The 19,567-nt window shown below is 36.2% G+C and overlaps 1 protein-coding gene across 1 annotated transcript; it reads right to left on the reverse strand.

Annotated features, from left to right (window-relative positions):
* Positions 1–288: 288 nt before the first annotated feature.
* On the reverse strand, positions 289–18,797 carry LOC129320074 (importin beta-like SAD2). The gene is made up of 22 exons (XM_054965223.1): positions 18,476–18,797; positions 17,995–18,130; positions 17,834–17,921; positions 17,476–17,625; positions 13,154–13,316; positions 10,201–10,385; positions 9,934–10,107; positions 8,582–8,727; positions 8,380–8,503; positions 8,131–8,311; positions 6,487–6,646; positions 6,345–6,386; positions 6,141–6,259; positions 5,854–6,049; positions 4,582–4,713; positions 3,820–3,923; positions 3,249–3,428; positions 2,550–2,689; positions 2,140–2,279; positions 1,813–1,973; positions 1,328–1,454; positions 289–1,224 (listed from the first exon to the last, which is right to left on the reverse strand). Exons 1-22 carry the CDS (start codon positions 18,563–18,565, stop codon positions 1,064–1,066), a joined length of 3,099 nt encoding a protein of 1,032 aa, XP_054821198.1. The 5' UTR covers positions 18,566–18,797; the 3' UTR covers positions 289–1,063.
* Positions 18,798–19,567: the final 770 nt, after the last annotated feature.

A 19,567-nucleotide genomic window follows, 5' to 3' on the forward strand; every position in this document is an offset into this window, starting at 1 on the left:
AGTGAAACAACTAATATAAGAAGGTTTAGAGAAGATTGAAAAAAAGCATTCAAAATTATTGAACACAACATTTTAGTTACCAATACACCCAAATATCTAGTTAATAGAATACAGTAATGCCGATCAACTAAAGTTGACATAAATAGTAAAAATTCTGGCCACTTAAACAAGTAAATACCCACCTTTGTATATGTAATAACTTGATTGGGAGAAGCCTACCTACGGCTCTCATAATTTAATCCTCGTTAGTGCAATAAACGGTAAACATCAACCAGTGCTAGCGGCGAGTTTAGCGTTTGGAACTTCCACCAAAACATGATCTTGCAATGCAAACAATAATACACAATAACATTCACTACAAACAGGGAAGAGGATTTCATGATTTCATCCTAAATAAATCAATATAAAGAATGAGAACAAAATTTTACAACTCGAAATAAAGCCACCACAAGGTAGGCTCTCCAAAACCCAAAACCCATTCAATCCCCTAAATTCTCCTAGACTCTGCTCTCATCCAAAGAAAAAAAAAAATACCAAAAATGTTTTAAAAGAACCTCTGATACTAAACCCACACCAAAACTTTACCAATACGTGCATTGGCAACCCCCCATGGCCCATCTATGCGACAGGCCATAAATATTACGGGGGCTTTAAACCCTTCTGCATTCATCCAAGAACCGACTAGGGTTTATAGATGTATAATAAACCCAAAATTTGGAGACATGCAAAAGGCTAAAAGCTATACCCCCAATGTGGTAGGAACAAGAAGACAACACAGATTTGCAGGTATATGCTCTTTCACCGAGGACTAAATGGAACCTAAGACTTGGGAGAAAGCGCTAATCCTGCAGTTCCCAAAATTCAAGGTCGTCTGATTTCAGTGGGAACTTCAGGGACCACACCTCTGAGAACTTTGAAACAGCAAGCAGACTTTCTCAAGGCACGTAGAGCTCTGCTAGTACCAATGCCTCAGGCTTTATGAAACAGACACCATTGAAGAATGAATACATAAAGCCAAAAACTTGAGAAGCAAACGAGTTGCAGAGAATGTACGTCCAAGAGCTTAAGAGGCTGTAGCAGCTGATGCCTTTTCTAATTTTTCCTTTTCAATCTCTGCTCTCCTCAGTTCAGCATGCTGGGCAACACCATGAGCAAGTGCTTGAAAATGGAAGTCAAGAGCCTGGGTGAGGTTCTGGAACCGTAACGGGGCTGATGATTGCATCACTACAGGCAGATTTTATGTTGAGGGGGCATTTCAGACAAACAAAAATGACAAGCATTATGCCAATAATGAAGTAACCATCTTTTACAGGTGGTGCCTGCTTACCTTTGATTGTATCCACAAAAAACACAAAAGGATCCACCTCATCAATTGGGGACTGCAATTCTTCATCATCTGTCCAGTCATCATCTGAGTCATCATTGTCCTCATCATCAGGCTGGAATGCCCTCACCTATGCAGCCATAAACACAAGAAAATTACAAGATTAGGATTTAACAGTAGATGAACGTAGAATAGCCAAGATGAAGCTATCACACTTCAAATATCCAACAAAACAACCTTATCCCATTGGGTGAAGGCAGCTACACTTCAAATATTCAAATTTTAAAATTCAAAGGCTTAGCTTAACTAGCGTGCTACAGCTAACTTAGTTGACCCCGACTTCTCAGTATCAAATGAAACAACTTCAAGAGGACAATGTGCGAACAATTCATGAACACATATTTCCTAAGTTAGAGGCTTGTATAAAACCTTATTGCATGCAAACACTTCCTAGATTCAATTAGTTTTTTCAGGCATCATATCAACACCTTTTCGGCCAACTTTCTAAATTTATTGCTGTCAGCTTCATCCCCATCCCCCGCATCAACTCCCATTTCCTTGTCAGAGTCATTTTCATCCTCATCTACATCATCAGTTTGAAAACCATCCATATCATCATCATCTTCAGCTTCATCCTCCTTTGCAGCTTCTGCAAAAATACATATAATATATGCTATAAGAATTAAGCAGTTAAGAATAAGATTGAAGAGATTACAGTAAAAATGACCAATAAAAACAAAAAATATGTGGATATACTTGGTGAATGCTGATGAGAATGAAGCATCTCAAAAACAAAGAAATGAAAGGAACAAAACCTGCAACTTGATCTTTGTATGCAACAAGAAGATCGAGCACAGCTCGGAAAACCCGACCTAAAGCATCTTCTGGCAATTGATCAGCAGGAAGTGCCAGTAATGATGTCAAACCAAGGCAGCAAACTTTCTTGTCATGTTCCCTGCAAAGAGATTGTCATAACTTACAATTGCATAACAAAACCTCAAAAATCTCATAATGAAGACTTGAGTTATAAATTATAATGGGGCATGGCATTACAATACAAAAGAAACTGGAAATTAGTGAAAGAGGGAAGTGTAGGAACACCTCAATGCTTCCCTTTTATTTATTTTTAGTGTGTTTATTATTTTTTAAACCCTTGCAGTTCTTATCCCCCTTCTGTAACTTCCTCATTAGCAGAATTTTTTTCAATAAAAGATTAAAAAAGTACCTTTTAAAATTAGCACGTACGCCACTCTTCTTGACTTGCTGCAGCATATGGAACCATAGATTGAAGATGTCTAATGCAACGCCTAACTTTTGCAATATGCCAAGAGTCAATGCTGAATTGTAGTAAAGAGCATCTGCAATCTGCATAATTTTTTAGTATATTACCTGACTATCTTTCCTATCAGACAAATGATCATAAGGAACATGGAAAACTCTAAATATATTAAAGGAAACAGGAAATGGTAGTACTCAATCAGAAAACTATCTTCTTTTGCAATCTATTTTCATTCTAAAAAGTAATGTGTCAACTATAGCACCTAAGCAAGTGCAACCTGCATGAACTAAAGAAACTAAGAATATACAAAGAAAACCAAAATAACTATAACCCTACCACACCATTTATAATCCATACAATTGAATAACAGTAGTAGATTTGGTTTGACACCTGACAGACAAAAAATTGGTTCAGACAATGCTTAGAAATTCAATAATTTAGCCTGCAAGTCCAAATTAACAGACCTCTGAAAGCTAATTTAACAAGCACAAGGCCTCAAGGGCAGCAAAGTAATAACATTTAACAGTGTAAATGTATCAAATACAAGCCAACGAGCTTGTCAAACTCAACAAAATAACCTAAGAAGCAATAGAAGTCATCTCTTTCTAATTCATACATGCAATACTGATTCTAACAACACCTTACCACTTGCATAAGAAGACATTTCAAATATGATTTTTCAGTTCTGCGCAATCGTTCAACTGTTATTCTGAGATATGGCTCAACCCAGTGATCCACCTGCCCTCTACAATTCTGAAATAAAACTTCAATAAGCTTTGGAGCTGGCTCAATATCACTGTCCTCCAAATTTTTATCTGCCATAATCTGCAATGTGAAATACAGAGACAGAGACTGTTATACGTTTGTAATAATAGAAGAGAATAAAATAGATGCAGAAAGAGAATAGGAGGAGAGAAGAACAGATGAAGGTTTAGAGAAGATGAGAGACGAGAGGGTGAAGAGGAAGAGAGAAAAGAGAGGCGAGAACTTTCTGAATGATACCAAAGTCTATTAATCAGCAACCCAATACAATGAAACATAAAAGTATTTATATAACCGCTGAATACACCCAACGGCTAGCAACCAACGGCTATAACTAACTAATAAAATATCAAAATTATAAAAACATAACAGAGACATTGATAAGATATATAGACATCAACAATGGCTAACCCCCAAGTTCTCATCTAACAGGTAGTAATGCAAAATTACTCACAGATGAAATTGCGTTCCATAGACTTTGTTGATAATCAGGTTCTTTGCAAGTAAGGAAATGGGCAGTCCCCCTAGAAATATAGTTGTCCAAAGGCACCAGGATATCTGCAAAGCTTTTAAAATTACCATCGATCTATATATGTTTCAAAATGCAAACATATAAAAATGGGTTCACAAAATGTTGGAATATCATGTTTGAAAGCCACAGCCATAGATTTGCCTATGTATCATGTATTTAAGGAGAGTGGACACCAGCTGATTTCAAATAGAGTCCCAACCCTCAGATGAAAACAAGCAGAGAAGGTCTGAACCAACAATAGAGTATGTCCATGCATACATGAATCAAACCACGAGTAGAGAACAATCACGCACACAGGATTGAGGTTAATTACTAGGGAAAAGCTCAAAACCAAATCATGAACATTGAGCTAGCTCCCACAAGTTACTGTTGACCACCAAGTAAATCAACATGTAGAACACAGTCACAGGAGAATTGCAAGGGAAACAAACCTACTAATCATGCCCATAGCTGTAGAGTGTACTCACACAGGATACTCAAATTCAATATTGCCGTGTTCTAACTTCTTTGACCAGTTGTTAAGTAATGTTGTTATAATCTATATAATTTCTGTACAGCTTAGTTTATCCACAGATTAATTTGGAGATACCAACTGATATATAGTTTAAACATGTATAGATTATTAAACTTGAGTCAAGCAAAAAGAAATTGAGAAAAACTGACAAAATGTAGCAAGCGCTATACTTGGAAAGAAATCAATTGCCCAATCTGCCAGCGCTTCCATCATCAATGGCCAAAGATTCCACATGTCCAATGATATCGTCGGAGAGAAAAAGGTCATATATGATACAATTTCCAAAACTTCTTCAAAAACCTCTGTAAGCATGCACAAGCCATTAAAAATTAAATATGCAAGACGACCAAGTAAATCAAAAGTTAAAAGTTTCATAACATGAGAAGACTGATAAACACCATGGATCTAAAATCAATCAGTTGGAGATTTAATAAGCAAGCATTTCATAGCTTCACAGTCACTGTCACAAGTATAATATGATAAACTTGTGGCAATCTGTTGCTTGGCTGCTGTTTGGTTGCCATTCTGCATTCTACTTTTTATGCTCTGCTCCTCTTGCCTTTACTCCATTATTTTAGTCAATCAGTTTAATAGAATTAGTAAATACTCCCTCCATTAACCGAATCTCATTCCCTGATAAAGTAGTTATTTGTCTTCAAACTAACTTTATCTTTCTATATTTACCCTTATTTAACAGGGTGCATCATCCTAAAATAAATATAAAGTGATTTATTTAATAGGGGTATTATTAAAAAAAGACAATAATCATACTTTGAAAGACTAAAAATTCCTCACATTTTTTAACATCCAACCCCCTAAAAAAATCCTTGCATTTTTTAATGGAGGAAATATTTTGTTTTGCTATTTGTACTATCATGTGAGACAGATTATGGGCTAAGCCCTTTCATCCCTTGTTCCCTATTCCCTACTTTAATTTATAAATGATACAAAGGTCAGAGAATGCATTCAACCATTGAACTGAAACTAAGCGAATTTTGATATATATACACATATATACATATGTGTACATATATATATCCACAGCCATTGTTTCTTTTTTTTGTTCTTTTTTTGGAAACACTACCATCAATTTAGAATTACATGCTACCATCCAAAACGGTTGACATAAACTGGAAACCTATAATGAATAAGGCGCACAAGAATGGCTCAGACACGATATTTGTTGTTTCATTCTTTAGTTCACATTAAACAAGGAATTTTTCAAATGTTTAATCCTATCCTTCATTTCATACTCTTCAAATATTTTTTTTTTCTAAATAATAAAATAAAATCATATCTTTTATGTAAACATCTATTCATTATATATAAAGGAATATTTATGTTGGGTAGAATAAAAAGACCTGAATGGAGATTTGAAAAATATAATAGAATAGAATAACACTCAGATGTGGTAGGCATAGGTGATTCAAAAAGACAAATACCTTGACCATCAGATGTCAACATTCTACGCATTATGGGAAGCAATGTTGGTTCAACTTCAACAAAAAGGTGAGGAAGCCTGCTCACTGATTCAAGTATTGTACTAATAGCACGCAAACAGCCAACTGCAGCCAGAGCACCTGGATCATCAGCTTCATCAGCTTCATCAGTGTTCATACACCTCCAAAATGCAGCTGCCTGTTTTGTAAACAGAAAAAAGTGTTACCGCATTGAAAAGAATAACTCTAAAGAAAAGCCCAATTTTTGACATAAACATAAACCATTTTACCAAATTTTGGCAAAGCCCAAGTGCATAAGGTGCCATCTCTTCCCCAAACTTGTCCACAATTGTCTCCAAAGTAAACACAAGGTCCTCATTCTCAACCTCATTCATAAGTTTGAAAAGTTCTGAACACATTTGCGTTCAAAGTCATTTGACAAGGAAACCAAAGATTGTGATGTGTAAGATAACAAAAAATTCACAAACACTTACCATCAAGGAGTTGCGGGAGAATAGGACGAATTTCATCCAATTCTGCATCACAACCAAAAGAAATAAATTTATATGTAGTCAACATCAACCTTTAAACTTCAAATAATCCCAAACACAAAGGAATAAGATAGTGATAAACCACCTTCACAAGCTTCAACAAAAGAGCGCAAAGCAAAGACAGAATCAACACGCACAGGAAGTTCTGGATCTCGCATTCCAGAAACGACACAATGCAATGCCTTCCGGAAGTTGTTCTGATCTGAGAAGTTGATATGGGCATACTGTCCAGCAACCCATGCCGCCTGTTTTTAATAAGCAATAAAATTCCATGATTAGAACATGTTGGAGATCACTGGTATTAGCTTTCATACTCTTAATTTGTCCAAGGTTACTATCCCTATTTTTAGCTAATATGATACTGCTTATTATCAGATTTCATCTTTTCAACTTCCAGGCTGCTGATTCAATGGGATTGAATGGCAGGTCAGTTGCCTTCTTTCCTCTTTATCTACTCATGAATTTCACCACGAATAGTAAGCAATCAGAAAGCCATTACTCAGATTTTTCTAAAGGATTTGAATTAAACTCAACCTAATTTTATTTATAACAAGACTGATACTTGGTTTGGTTAGACAGGGAAAAGCAGAAGAAAAGGGGGAAATCAAATGGATGGCATCAATTCCCAGCTATAGTTGCACCTTTTCAGAGGGAAAGGAAAATTTCTGGAAGTATTCTAATTGATGGATCCAGCTTTGGCAATCTTCACACTAGATAAAGGATTGCAATGGAAATCACGAGATCAAATTTTGTGGGACAGGCACTTGCAATAAATGAACTTTTAATTATCATTCCATTTAAATTAAATAATGCTTCGAATTATAAATTACAAAAATAAAAAGATTAGGCACATAAAAAAAATTTCTTTTCTTCCTCCTATAGCCCAACAATGAAAGAACATAATCGCTCCAATCAGATACCTAAAACACCTCCTCTCCTTCATTTCTTCCTTTAATATAAAATCAAGAATGCGAATCCATGAAGGACTGAAAAAAGGTTTCATTATTCCATGAAGAAACTTCTCGTATAAATATCTTTAGGTTGTATATAACGTGATATCCCAACCTAGTAGCTATCATTATCACAAGAAAACTCAATAAAACAATTAATTCCATACAACTACTGGTTTACAATGATAACTGGATAGAGGGAAAAAATAAAAATGGTCCGTGCATTGGGGGGGAAAAAAGTAAACCATTTTGACAAAGCTGAGACCAAAAGAATCAGATTTTGAGTGTCCAATTGGCTTTGCTCAATCAACCCAACAAGAAATGTCAAAATCTATATGCCCACTAAGTAGAGATTACTGTGAATAGAAGCAAATTATAAATGGTCAAACAGTGACTGGGGATAACTAAGCAGAATCCCAAAAAAAAAAAAAAAAATCAGTATTGAATATGCTTCATTGCTTCACCCAAACAATTCCCAAAGGAAAACAAATCCACAGAAGACAACGGCATAATGGGACCCTGCATTGGAGTTCACATTTCGTCCTATTACAATAAACTTAACACTTTCAATTTTTTTCCCCTTTCTTTCTTTGTTTTTTTTTTTTTTGGCAGACACATGCTCCTAAAATACTTGATCAGATTTTGATATCACTATAATGTGCTTTTGATAAGGACATATAGGTTAAACCACCCTTGGCAGCATAGAGTATTCTCATTATTCCCACCAAAAAAGGAAGGGAAAAAAGTGCCACTCGGTGCATTGGCAAAGATATTGTTACCTTAGCCCTTAGGTTGCCAACTGGACTGCTGAACTCAGGAAAGACATGTTGCACTAACATCCGCTCAAGTTCAGATTTGTATGGCTCAGTTTGCTTTAATTTATCACAAAGTGTCCCTATAGCAAGAAGAGCACCATCTTTCTGTCTGTAGGGCTTGTATTCTGCAGGAGCTGCATCATACCTAGCACAAAAAAAAAACCAATATATGGCACCCAATTCATGAATTATAGAAATGAATACAAAAATTACCTTTTGAAAATTTCAACTATGAACTGAATAAACTTGTGAAGATTTTCTTTTCCACGTTTTCGAACCAATTCACTCACAAAGTCCATTGAAGCAGTTCTAGGACTGTACAAGTCCTCAATAATGTCTGTCACACAGATGAGAGATGTAAGTAAATGTGCCCATCTCAGTTCTACCTTTATAACTACAGACTAAAAATACTTACCATATCCCTTCCTTACATATTCATGGGGATCTTCCTCCCAAAGCTTTTGATCATTATCGTTGAAACACATAAGAGGAAAGACTATCTCAAATAGAAGAATATCCAGCCGAGGTTGCAGCAGAGTATAGATACTATTCTTGGAAATGCTGCACATGTATTACCCAATAAAGGGTTACAGAGAAAATCAAATAATTATAATTCAAGAATAAAAAAACATGCTAACTACAAGCACCAGAAAATAAGATGTCAAAAAAGTAATCCATTCTAAATATGTTAAAACTCCCCTCACAAGAAAGTTTCTTCCACATATCTGATTAGAAATGCATTAGCTACAACCATGACAAATCTTTAGCAGATATGTACTGCCAGCAACCATGAAGGAGATCACTACATACATAGTATCGAAAGTCATGAGCAGTTACTCTGCCTAAGACCTTTAGTTGCTCAATGAGAACTTAGACTTGAGAAAGGGAACGAGTAAATTGAAGGACAAATGGCACTACTATTTTTCCCACTTTCTGAAGAGTCTACTTTCCACCATATAATACATACCCTTAAGACTGAAGTGATAGGCATCAGACAATGTTCAGAAAATATTGTTCTTTTCATCTTTGAGATGATATATATTGAAAGGTGGAGATACTCTTGCTGGATTTTAAAAAAATGAACTAAAAAAAAAACGACTGACATTCTGCTAGCAGAATCTTATTGAACTACTGACATGATTTCACAATAAGGTGAAAGTACTGTCAATCATTTGTGCATATAATATATTTGCCTCAAAAATATATTGTGTTATACAAACTAAAGAATATGTAACATAACTTTTCTGTAGAAGAAAGGCTTTATGTGTTAAATTCAGGTTAATAATTGGGAGGAGTGTTTTAGGGACTAGCTGCTGTCTGTCGTTACTCTATATCTTTCGAGACCTACTTCTGTGACATTCTATTCCTGTAACCCATGGATCGTTGATTCTCCTTAGGTGACAACCGATATTCCGCACCATCTTTCAGCCACGTAACAAATCATATAGTAATTTAGAATAGGATTAAAACTATTACCGTCATCAGATGGAAGACAACTGAATATATGTTTCTATGTGTTTCTACCACAAGCTAGAAAACTATGTTTCCAAACATTAAACAATAAATAAACCAATCCCACAAACTTAATGAACAGAGCCTTCTTACATACAGACGTATAACCCTATACAAGTCTTAAGTTTCCCGCGGATACAATGGATACGTTATATGTAGTTGATGACAGCAAGCTTGGATATAAATTATACAAAGTGACTGAATGATAAGGAAAGACAACAGAAATATAAGGAATATAAAAACACAAAAAACCACCTGTTGCTTAGATATTGAAGAATAAGGTTGATCACTCTGTCAGGCAAATAGCCACCCAGACGAATGACATTCAACAGATTTAAGTGGCACTCCAAAATCTTCCCTGCGTAATGCTTCTGAAACATTTGAGCAAAGGCTCTGTTTTCTGGGTTTTGTAGCTTCAAGTCTCCAAAACTGACGTGATAAATTTGACAACCATAGAAAAATAAATAACCCGGGCAGCAAAACTTAGATATTTCCATTAATTGATCTAAACTTCAAACATACCGAGTGTACAGCCTATTTAGTATGTGAACTGTCCATTTCTTCACCTTCCACCAACCCCATGATTTTCTAAGCTCAGGATCAACAGGTTGACCTTCTGATGGGACAGGACTCTCCAATACATTTAAGAACAGCATCATCCAAGCGTTAAAGACATTTTGATCAAACAACTGCCTTGGAATCTCCAACTGAATAAACATACACAATGAACCCAAAAATGCACAAGTCAATCCTACGAGCTAAAGTTGGGAAAATCATAAATATAAATAACACAGCCAACTATGCCATCTCTATTGTTCAAAGAGCTTTTTTTCCCCCATTTTAATAGCAATCTCCAAGAAAAAAGGCCAAATTCCAGGGAAAAGTTATTGCATACACAGAATAATAATCAAAGATCAGGCACATAGTTCATGAAGCTGGCATTTTTTTGGTTCATGCCATATAGTTTTCTTCTTGTTTAACATAGAGAATGTCCATCACCACTCAATCCCAAAAAAAAAAAAAAAATCCCTCCAATTTAACTTATTGGACATAAAGATCCCTTGACAGCCTTCAATTCACTGTTCAGTTTAACAACGGGTATTCGTCCTACGGATAAGGAAGATGTTATATCATTATAATTATAACAGTTATGGTTAGTTATTAGTTGTATTACTTTTGGAAAATTAGCCGTTAGTTGATTAAGATGGATTAGAGCCTATAAATACCCTGAAATATACTTGCAAATGGGATGCTTTTTGATATCAATAAGATTGAGCATACTATTCAGTACAATATCTCTCGTTTCTCATTCTCTCCTCTCAGTCTCTCTGAATCTCCTTTCTCTTCTCTATTCTTCCCTCTTGTTCTTTCTATTCCTCTCTATTTCTCTCTCTCTGTGTGAATTATTTTGATACATTAGTGGTATCAAAGCTAGTCATTCTCAGCCATGGCACACCATTCATTCCAAGAATATGAGGATGACCACCAGATGTGGCTTCGTCAACAAGAGTGTGAAAGAATTCAATAAATTCTTTGATAGCCACACCAATGGATTCAAATTGCAAGAAAAATATTTACTTTATATGAATGTGGCTAGGCTCAAGCCAGAACTTGTAGAACCAGTGTCTCTTCAAACCAAGAATGATGCAAGAAGCGAGAAGTCTTGCAAGAATGCAAGAAATCATGCTAATGCGTCAGATAGAAAAAAAAGGCACAAGCACTTCAAGATTATTATTGATCACAAGAGTTTTTGAAGAAGGATGTAGGTACACCTCTACAAGATTGTGGGAATCAACAAGCCAAGAATGGCATTTGAAATGATGGGGATTTTGTAACTATAACAATGGAAGTTGAAGCAGGACCTTCCTTACCGATGCAAGAATTGCAAGTCCCTGATGGCAATGAATTCAAGAAGAATTTTTAGTGTGCATCCAAAGATGGAATTGGCTCAAGTAGTTGCAAACCACCATTACCCTCTCTATCCATGTTTTCATCGCAAGCTTCGTCACCTTCTATTCTTCCTGTGTCGTTAAACTCTAGTTCACCACTACCAATTGTTCTTGTTTCTTCATTGCCTTGTATTCAAGGTTCTTCAACAACCTCCAGTTTGGTTTCCTCCTCCAGCATCTCTTTCCATCAAGGGTCAACCGTGGACTATTTCGATCAATTACAAACTATATCTTCTTCAAGGTTCTTGCTTTCGGTGCATGTTCAACCTCATCATTTGCTTCTTCTCCACTATTGCTCTTGGGTTTTCATGGGCAAACAGTTATTTGCCGAGCTACTCACACATATTCATTAAACAAGTTTGTGACTTGTCAGAAGCATTTTTCCTCCCCAACTGTTTAAAGTCTTAGGAGATACGTGTAAGAATCCTTTACTGTGAGGTCCTCTAGTGCCTTTACTAAGACAGGCACAACATTTGTTAAGTTCATAGACACTGGACAAGTGGAAGCGGGACAACTGATGCATATTTCTTTGAAGCTTAAGTGGGTTTTGTGGCGCGTCTGCACACATGGAAGCAGGGGTTCTAGACGGATCCTCTCTAGCTTAAGTGAGCACTGCACGTTTGGTCTTAGTAGATGCCAGCCATCATCAATAGTCAATAGGTGGGATCAAGTTTCAAGAAAGAAAAAGCAACTCCCTGATTTTTCTGTTCAAAAGGTCAAGTGACTAGGTCCTGTAAAGATTGAAAAGCCAAAACCTCATCTGTCATGTAGGTGGGAATTTCAGACGCAGAACCCGTGCCTTTTGTCTTTTTTGGACCTGAACCAGCTTCTGAATTGGGATAATTGCATGAGCCCAATGTCATTCAAAGACATTACAATCAGCCCTTTCAAAAATCTGCCTTATTGGGCTTTTCTTTGTCTTCAACTCCTCCCTACCCACTTGTTTGCTCTTCTATGGTAGAGAGGAGGATTGCTAAAAATGCTTTTGGGCTCAAGTATGATAATGATTGCTTTGGCTTCCACTTACTGATTGTTGAATAGTAAAGTGAACAGTGATGTGAACAATGAATAGTCTCGGCTAGTAGCAATTTCCAAAAGTGTAATGCCTGTGTTTTTCCTACTGTTGCTGTTCATGACCCTTGAGGGCAAAGGTCTCTTAGGAGGGGGCTATTGTTATATCATTGTAATTATAACAGTTATGGTTAATTATTAGTTGTATTACTTTTGGGAAATTAGCCGTTAGTTGATTAAGACAGATTAGAGCCTATAAATACCCTAACATATACTTGTAAATGGGATGGTTTTTGATATCAATAAGATTGAGCGTACTATTCAGTACAATATCTCTCGTTTCTCATTCTCTCCTCTCAGCCTTTCTCTGCTCTGTTCTTCCCTCTTGTTCTTCCTATTCCTCTCTATTCTCTCTCTCTGTGGAAAGGGAAAAAAAAAAAGGTTCGACCCAATGCCCAGCACACAGCATCAAGCCTAGTATGTCAAGAGACACACAGAAAGTGAAGAAAACTTACGTAAATGGAGGACCAAAATATTTTACTGATGAGCTTGATTAAATCTGATACTTCCAGTGATGGGTTGACAATCTGGACAAGCCTGTTAAATATATTGAGAAGTTGAGGAAAGGTCTCCTCAACTATCCGATGAACAGGTGTCCTCTCCTCATCTGACTTGAACCTGAAAATGAGCAAAGAAAAAGGGGGATGAAAACAATACTTTGCAGCAACATAAAAGGGAACAAACAATCAGAATAATTATTTGTCAACTATACAATCCTTCAGTGATCATTAAAAAAAAAAAAAAACAGCCCTTGTCAAACCAGGAATAGAAATTAATAAACACTAGAATTATATCAATTGAATTAAACACACATATATATATATATAAACAAGGCTAATTAGAAAGAATGCCACCTACTGTGTTATTTATCGTATGTTTCCTTTTAAGGCTTCAAAAGATCTCCTTATTTTTTGCATCATTCCTTTCATTTACTTTCTTTAACAGCTCAAAAGACATTTATAATTACTAAGCAAAATGTTATTCCTATATGTCACCAAATCAAGAACGTTATTTTATTTTTCTTCTCCACCAAAGAAGCTTTTTCCTCTTGTATAATGATAAAAAACTTGCGGAAGGCAAAAATAAACAGCAAAGATTCAAGGTAAAGTAATCCAACCCAACCAGCGAAGATACAGCCACATTAAGAGAGGCAACAAGATGACAGCACCAAATAAATATTTAAACCCAGGAAGAGACTTTTGTGTTTTAGAATGGGAAAGTGCATAAGAAATGTGTGAAAAAAAGAATATAAACATAAAGAACTTGAATAGCAGAAGACAGACGGAATAAACAACAACAACAACAACAACAAGCCTTTATCCCATTAGGTGGGGTCGGCTACATGGATTGCAAGACGCCATTGTGCTCTATCATTTATTAAGCTTTTAGAAATATTATTAATTAAGAGATCACGTTCAACAACTTCCAAGAGTGTTCTCTTAGGCCTTCCTCTACCTCTCTTAATCGGACTCAAAGTTATATGTTCCACTCTTCTCACTGGTGCCTCCCTTGGTCTTCTTTGTACATGCCCAAACCATCTCAACCGATTTTCTACCATTTTTTCCTCAATAGGTGCCACCCTCACTTTTTCACGTATGTGCTCATTTCGAATTTTATCTTTACGTGTATGTCCGCACATCCATCGTAACATTCTCATCTCTGCTACTCCAACTTTATGCTCTTGCTGTCCCGTTAGAGCCCAGCATTCACTACTATATAACATTGCCGGTCTGATAGCAATACGATAAAACTTTCCTTTAAGTTTATTAGGCACCTTACGGTCACAAATAACTCCTTTAGCTTTTCTCCAATTAAACCACCCAGCTTGAATTCTATGTGAAATATCTCCACTGATTTCGCCATCATTTTGGATAATGGCTCCCAAATATCTAAACTTTTCCACTTGAGGTATAATTTGATCTCCCAATTTCACTTCCAAATTATTTTCGAATAGTCCTTTATCAAATTTACAATATAAATATTCCGTCTTACTTCTACTCAGACGAAAACCTTTCGACTCCAATGTCCTCCTCCATAACTCAAGTTTGCAATTAACCTCTTCTCTTGTCTCTGCTATAAGAACTATATCATCCGCGAAGAGCATACATTTCGGGATTTCCTCTTGAATATGTTCCGTCAAAACATTTAAAATCAAGTTGAACAAATAAGGACTCAGAGATGATCCCTGATGTAGCCCAATCTTTATAGGAAAATCCTTTGTTTGACCACTAGGCGTTCTTATACTAGTTTTTACCCCCTCATACATATCTTGTATGGCTTTAATATAAGCAATCCGTACTCCCTTTTTTTCCAACGCTTTCCAAAGCACTTCTCTTGGTATACGGTCATAAGCTTTTTCCAAATCAATAAAAACCATGTGTAGATCTTTATTTTACAACGATACTTTTCCATTAATCCCCTTAGTAGATAAATCGCCTCTGTAGTTGATCTACCTGGCATAAAACCAAATTGATTCTCAGAAATACTTGTCTCCAATCTCAACCTGTGCTCAATTACTTTCTCCCACAATTTCATTGTGTGGCTCATGAGTTTAATCCCTCTATAGTTAGTACAATTCTGAATATCTCCTTTATTTTTATAAATAGGAATTAATGTACTTCTCCTCCACTCATCAGGCATTTTCTTGGACCGTAAAATCACATTAAATAACTTAGTTAACCATCTCACCCCTTCTTCACCTAAACATTTCCACGCTTCGATAGATATACAATCAGGTCCGTTAACTCTACCATTTGCCATTTTCTTAAGAGCTTCCTTTACCTCCTTATCACGTATTTTTCGATAGAATGACAAATTTTGTTCTCCTTCACCAGTTACTAAATCCTCCAAGTTACTAAATGAATCCTCTCCATCATTGAAAAGTTTAGAAAAATAAGCCTCCCATCTATTTTTAATTTCATCATCTGTAACTAAAATTCTTCCCTCTTCATCCTTAATACACCTTACCTGTTCTAGATCTCTTGATTTTCTTTCCCTACTCTTGGCAATCTTATAAATATTTTGCTCTCCTTCCTTCGTCTCAAGGTTCTTATAAAATTCTTCAAAAGCTTTAGAACGAGCTTCACCCACAGCTCTCTTAGTTTCCTTCTTAGCCATACGGTACCTCTCCCAATTTTCCTCATTGTTACACAAATGTATGGCTTTAAAACAGTTCTTCTTATACTTGATTTTGTCCTGTACACTATTATTCCACCACCAAGACTCCTTATCTCTCGGACCAGGACCTTTCGATTCTCCCAAAACTACTTTTGCAACCTCCCGTATCTTTTTAGCCATATCCTCCCATATGATGTTAGCACTTCCCTGAGAATCCCAAATTCCTTTATCCAAAAGATTTCGCTTGAAAATATCTTGCTTCTCACCTTTTAATTGCCACCACCTAATCCTTGGTGTTACTACTTGTCGACGTTTTTGGATTTTACTCATAATACACACATCAAGGACTAGGACCCTATGTTGTGTCGTTACAGCATCTCCAGGGATCACCTTACAATTTTTACAAAGTTTTCTATCTGTGTTCCTAACCAAAAGAAAATCAATCTGCGACCTTGAGGCTCCACTTTTGTAGGTGATGAGATGCTCATCTCTCTTCTTGAAACAAGTGTTGGCAATCTTAAAATCATACGCCAATGAGAAATCAAGAAGAGTTTGCCCTTCATTGTTTAGCTCTCCAAAACCAAAACCACCATGCACCCTCGCATACTGACCAGCTTCCCTCCCGACATGCCCATTAAAGTCTCCTCCAATAAAAATCTTTTCACTCTGTGGTATGTGTCGAATCAACCCCTCCAGATCCTCCCAAAATAATTCCTTAAGACTGGCTTCTATCCCGACTTGCGGCGCATAAGCGCTAACAATATTAACAGTCTCACGTCCAATTATCATTTTTAAAGAAATAATTCTGTCTCCAATTCTGCTAACTTCTACAACGTTCTTCTTCCACTCCTTATCTATAATGATGCCTACTCCATTGCGTGCACTTACTTTTCCTGTATACCAAAGTTTGAAACCTTGAATATCCTTAGCTTTTTCTCCACGCCATTTTGTTTCTTGCAAGCAAAGGATATTGATTTTCCTTTGAATCATAACCCCTACAACCTCTACAGATTTACAATTTAATGTCCCAACATTCCAAGTACCAAATCTAATTTTGCTCTTATGGACTAACTTCTTTAGCCGCGTGCGTCCAGAATGACACGGTAGCCCTTGCTCATTTAACACTACATCCGGGCGCCGATGCAGCGGCTCTAACTCACTTATCACTGTACTCGAGCCATGCAGCGCGTTACTTACGGGCAACGACCTAGCATTAACATTATAACGTCTATTGTCCATGTTCATGATAGATTCAACAAATTTTTACATTGGCTGTTGATGGCCTAACACAACCCTCCTCCTTTACCCGGGCTTGGGACCGGCTATAAACACAGACGGAATAAAATAGAATAAAATACAACTGTATTAACAGAAACCTATATATAAAGAGACAAGCTTGACAGCACAAAATAGAACATTTACAACTCAGGATGAGACTCCTGTAGTTTTAAAGGGAAGAAGCACATAATATTCATTGCACAGCATTTGCAACTCATGGGAAACAGTCACCAAAAGTGGATATATAAGTTATATCCTTGTATTCTAATTGAGAACTCAAATTATAAACAGCATTGCATAACACAAGGTAGGACAAAGGACAAATTCTTTAAACTGAAATAAGTTTGCATTTCAGACTTCAGAAAGAAAAGCAAAAACTTACTCATATTTTCTAGAAAGAATCCGGAGAACAAATAAGGCACCATAGACTTGTTGATCCTGTAAGTTATGTTTCACCCAGTCAAGAAGCCCTGGCCACTGCTCAGGATAATCTGAATGTATAATTGTCTTCAGGCACTCACCAAGTTGCACCCTAGACAATGCGTAAACATGGATAGTCAAAGTCAAGACAATGAAACTAGGACAAGAGATAAAAGAAAGAAAAATCCTCAAAGTTTTGACCCATGTGTTTTCATTGACTTACATGCACACAGAGACCCCTACTAAAATAAATTAAATGGGATTGCACGGTAAACATGTTACAACAGAAGGTAGCAAAAATCACAGTTTAACTAGTGTACCTTAACAAGGGAGGAACTTGAGCCACGAACATAAGAATGTGGTCCTTCACCACTACTTTATCACTCTGTGAGATCTTCTGCTGCGCATCTACATGAACCCAGAAAAGTATAATCAATCAGTAAGGAGTCAGTTTACTAAGTCTAACATCACAAGAACATACCAGAATCAAGCGGAGACCAATATTTTGCAATAAAGTTCTTGAAATGAATACTAGCAACTTGCCGCACTCCCATGTCACAGTTGTTGTCAACAATGATTTGCAACAGCCTCACGAGATGCTGAGGGGCATACTGAAACTGTATATAAACAAAGCCAAATATAAACTAGAGAACACATCAAATCATGCCACCAATACAATCAATTATTTGCAATGACAACAAAGTTCACAACTTGAACTGAAAGGAACGCTGCAAGGGAAGTGAAAAAGTACAAAAAAAAAAAAACTGAACATTACAAGTAAAGAAATGCAGCAAGATAAACGGATTAATTTAAAGACGACTCTTCGACGAAATAAAGAAAAAGAAAAACTCAATGGGGCAGAAAATTAACAAAAACAAAAACCAGGACAGTTCTGACCATAAAGGCCAAATTGAGTGATGATGAAAGCAAAGAAGAGGAACCCCAATAACAGAGAGATGCACCTGATCAAGGCTCTGCTCGGCTGCTTTACGTTCATTAGGATTCGGGCTAAGAGCAGCTTGAAGTATGACAACCAGACTCGGAAGGTCCATAATCTCAATGATCAAAATCCCACTGAATCAAAATGAACTCAGACAATTACAAGGAAACAATAATGCTTAAAAATGATCGCTAATCTAAACCCTAGCTCCAAATTGATGAAGAAAGATAGTGCGTGCTCTAGGGTTTAGACCAACTAAAGGAACAGCGGATGGAACAGAGCGGATACAGTTTGGGGAGTGACAACGAAGCAGAGATGGAGAAGGGCTCCCACAAAAACATTAGGGTTTACGGGCTTTAACTTTTTAACCCTTATCTGTACCTTGTTAAACCTGAAATTAACCAACTTATTCTCTTTTTTCGTTTTTTCGTTGGGGAAACAACCAACTTTACTTTTGGTTTGCCAACTATGCACCAACATTTTTGAAACTTAAGATATGTTTGGTAGAATACGATAAATTAGAAAGAAATGGTTATTAATAGAATAAAATTAAGAAATGGTTATTAATAGAATAAAATGAGATAGGATATGATGAATAGAACATTCTCGTTCTGGAGTTTTATTAAAAAATAAATTATTTATTTAATCATTATTTAAGAATAATTATAGTTTACATTTGGAATGGATTTGGGTTAAGAATTTAGATTTGAAATTTATAAATTTTAAATTTTTATTTGGATTATATAAAAAATTTTAAATTATAATATTAAAATAGTTGTTTGTATCTTATATAAAATTTCAAATTTTATGTTTAAATTTAAAGACAACTAGGATGATGTCAGTCGTTTGGTCCTAATCAAAGTTGGTAGCTTGATCAGAGGTGGTGACTTAGTCTCGATCAATTTTGGTTGTCCAAACACAATCAACATTAATGGTTTAGTATCAATCGGTAGCGACAATCTATTCTTATTTAACATTGACGATTTGATCCCAAACAACACAAAGGATTAGCACGAGACGATTGGACTTGGATGATGATACTAGAAGATTCCTTGTTAACAACGGCATTTGGCTTTGGACGATGAAGGCAAACAAATTGAAAATGATGGTCACA

Source organism: Prosopis cineraria, unplaced genomic scaffold (genome assembly GCF_029017545.1).
Source record: "Prosopis cineraria cultivar Desert tree isolate PC_DT_omini unplaced genomic scaffold, ASM2901754v1 PC9, whole genome shotgun sequence".
Lineage (NCBI taxonomy): Eukaryota > Viridiplantae > Streptophyta > Magnoliopsida > Fabales > Fabaceae > Prosopis > Prosopis cineraria.